This window comes from Diospyros lotus, chromosome 3 (assembly GCF_014633365.1).
Source record: "Diospyros lotus cultivar Yz01 chromosome 3, ASM1463336v1, whole genome shotgun sequence".
NCBI lineage: Eukaryota > Viridiplantae > Streptophyta > Magnoliopsida > Ericales > Ebenaceae > Diospyros > Diospyros lotus.
In genome coordinates this window covers 10,013,058-10,016,583 of record NC_068340.1, presented here as the reverse complement: position 1 = coordinate 10,016,583, position 3,526 = coordinate 10,013,058, and the positions used below count along the sequence as shown (strand labels likewise).

General features: G+C 41.9%; 1 protein-coding gene across 1 annotated transcript; it reads right to left on the bottom strand.

Moving 5' to 3' along the window:
- Window positions 1–237: 237 nt before the first annotated feature.
- Window positions 238–1,746, bottom strand: LOC127798514 (NAC domain-containing protein 83-like). The gene is made up of 3 exons (XM_052332128.1): window positions 1,359–1,746; window positions 965–1,254; window positions 238–872 (listed from the first exon to the last, which is right to left on the bottom strand). Exons 1-3 carry the CDS (start codon window positions 1,537–1,539, stop codon window positions 582–584), a joined length of 762 nt encoding a protein of 253 aa, XP_052188088.1. The 5' UTR covers window positions 1,540–1,746; the 3' UTR covers window positions 238–581.
- Between the last annotated feature and the right edge of the window lie 1,780 nt (window positions 1,747–3,526).

Genomic DNA, 3,526 nt, shown 5'->3' with positions numbered 1-3,526 from the left:
TACTATTTAGTGTATCTATCAAAGGAATTGGATTCCTTTTCAGTAAATTGGCTTTCTGGGTATTATCTGCACAGGAGAACCTTAGGCTTAGGATATTGCAAAGATCATATTCTTATTCCTTTTGGTTCTCTTTCGATGAAATTGACATTATTAATGCTTTTGCATCAATGGATGGGCTTTCAATGAACTAAAAGCCCTATTGCACAGTGATCAATCGGAGCAGTATGAATCGCAATGTTTTGTGGTTAAAAACAAGTTTAGATGTATATTAAAAGGGAAGAACATCATCACATCATCATCATCACTAGGTTTGCAACCGACCCTGGAATGGAGTACACAGTAGCATCTGTGGTAAACATGCATTGCATGATGCTTTTGCTCTCCAAATTACAGACAACACTTGACGCCGATTTCTTTCTTTTCTTTCCAGATCCGTTTCTGTTTTCTTTTTTTCTTTTTTCTTTTTTTTATTCTTTCGATGTCTCTTTCTCATAAGAACAATCAGACCTCCAAGATGGTTATTTGCTTGGCGTTTCGGAAGAAGCTGAATTACAGATAAAATTTAATTGAAATCGTGCTAGTTAAGGTTTTCTTCTCAAAGAGGAAAAACTGCTATTGCAACAACTGCTTTCTTCAAGGTCATCCGCTCCATGACAGGAGACCTCTGTGACGCCACTCGAACCCGAAGACGAGGAAGCCGGGGCAAGATTCAAATTCGTCCTCTCCTTTGCCAGGAAATCGTAGTAAACAAGCCTAGCCTTGCCAAGATTCCCCACTGCTTTAAAGTTGTGAGATTCCGTAGCCTCTTCGCCATTTTTGGTGCTCCTTTTCTTCAGAAATATGCGGCAAAGTACCCAATCTTGCATACAGCTCTGCAATAGTAACTTAATTAGAATCCCACCCATGTAGAGTGTACAAATAATTGATTAATTAGGTACGAAATCAATAAGCTCGTCGTCGTCACCTGAGTTGCTGCTGATGATGCGTCGTTCTTCTGTGGGGCTGTAGTTTCAGGAGAGACGAGGCGGTATTCGTGCATGATCCAATCAGTCCTAGAGCCATGAGGAGGCTTCCCCCTGTAGAAAACCAGAGTTTTCTTCATGCCCACCACCTGTTTGATCCTGGAACCCACAATTTGCTTGTCTATGCCGGTGGCCTTCCAGTACCCAGAACCGGTGGCCCTGTTGGAGCGGTTCCCATTTGGGTACTTGGCTTCCCTGGTGCTGAAGAAGTACCTCTCCTCCTCCAACTCACCTGTAGTCCACGCAACACAACAAAACACGTGCATCACAATTAGCTAGCTAGAATTGGTGGAGTTTAATTTATTAATCGCTTGCCCAACAAATTAAAATACTAACCTGGCAAGTCCCAAGGGTCGGATTTGCAGACATCGAACTCGGGGATGATTGAAGCCGGCAAAGGGTATGAAAACACCTTGCGCTTCAAGTACTGAACTACGAGTTCTTCGTCCGTGGGGTGGAAGCGGAAGCCAGGCGGCAATCTCAGAACACCATTCTTAACAAAGTTGAGCTTCTCCATCTCCAAAACACAGGAGTACGAGCTCAAATAACCGAACTGATTACTTGAATTGAGCTCAAATTTTGATCTCGGAGCTACTGCTTGTTAGTCAGAGAGGGCTAATCCTAGAACCCATCCAAGTAGAGAACAATATGCATGTGACGAGTGAGAGGAAAAAACAAGGAGAGAGAGAGAGGGGTGGGTGGGCGTGAAGAGGTGGGGGAAAGTGAGGCTTCTTTATAGTAATGGGGGGTGGAGTGGGGGAAAGGACGAAGCATTTTGCGTAAACTAGACTCAATCTCTCTCTCTCTCTCTCTCGACTGCTTCTTCCTTTGACGTATATTTAACAAACATTTGAGGAGTTGAGGAAAGGAGGAGGGCATCATTTTTTCCTCCGCGAACAAGTTTAAAAAACGTAAACTCCTGACCAAAGTAGTGAATGGCAACATCTAAAACTAAAACTAAGCAATTTGGTTTGGTTTGGTTTTGTCCGAATTGGCCCTTTCTGTGTGGGAATGACCGTAGCTGTTTAAAGGGTCGCTTCAACGTCTCCTCTCCACAATTATTCCCCTATTTAGTTTCCATCTAATTAAAATATATTGGTTTTTCTTCTATTCATCAAGTAATTCTTGGACGGTGGGAGGGCTATTATTGGGATTTGACCTCGGGGCCAGATTAATGGGGCAGGGTAGAGAGAGAGAGAGAGAGATTTGTTTATACTGCTTGCGAAGTGGCTGGTAAGGGTGAAGTCAGCTTAGGTCAGGCTCATAGCTGGAGGTCACCACGCACTTTTATGGGCACGACCAAAATAGCCCTAAATACTGAAACATTTGTTGGAGATGCTTGCAAGAGAGGGACAAAGCAGTTGGCGCCTCACGCTTGGCTTGGTTTCGGCTCCGGGTCAAGCCTCATGCCGCCCCCCGCCACCCCCCTCAGTGCAAAGGATAATTTTATGTTAAAAGGTAATTTTGATAGTTCTGGTTGATATGCTAATATATTTCTTCGTGGATGTACGTTGAGATGCTTATTTTTATTGTTATTAATTCTCTATTAAGAAGCATGACTGACTCTACCCTTAAATCTGTCATAAAGAACAGGGCACCAAGGCCGTATCGTAACATTTGGCTGGCCTTTCCCTGGCCACTCACACCCACCACTCTCGCCACTACTGGTACCAAAACCGTGTAAAAATTCTTTGCAACTAGTTGGCATTAATTTGGGAAGTTACTTGTATTTTTGCATATAATAGGGTTTGGTAAGCTATTAGGGACGGCCAGGCCCGCATTGAGGTTTAGATTCAACCAACTACAATCACTAAAAGGCATCATAATTAACTCATTTTTAGATTAGTAATGGTCGGAACTATATCTTTGAGACGGAAATATTTTAGAAACTAAGACAAGTAATTCTTTTAAAGAAGAGAGAGAGAGTGAGAGATGGGTATCCAAATTGTAAGGAATCTGAGTGGGTAATAGAAGGGGCAAGCTAGAACACGCATCTTTTAAATTAGGAGACCAAAAGGACGCATCAAAATTAAAATGGCACATCAATTGAAGGGGGGGCTAAGACTTTTCTATTATAAGAATCTAGGATGTTGTTGTAGCAACCAATATGCTATGCTACATTCATCAATGACCCATTAAAAGAGGAATTTGATTAACATATTGGTAGTGGTAGCTAGCTAGCCGACCACCGTACGTAGCTAGGGTGCACGCATAGAGATAGAGTTAGAGTTAGAGTTAGAGTTAGAGTTAGAGATGCCAAATTATTGTTTAACTAACCGTGAATTGGAGGAGGAGATGCTTACTCTCAAAGTTAATTACTTACTCTCATTGAATGGAGGGAAGGAGGACGTGTAGTTCTCAGCCCTAGGAAGATATATTCAGCCTAGGAAATTAAATAAGAAGTATTTTTAGAGTAATAGAATGTTAATTCTATTTTTATTCGAATTACCATTTTTGTACAGTTATTTGTCTTTCGTGCCCTCAATTTTAGTAGAGGAGGTAAA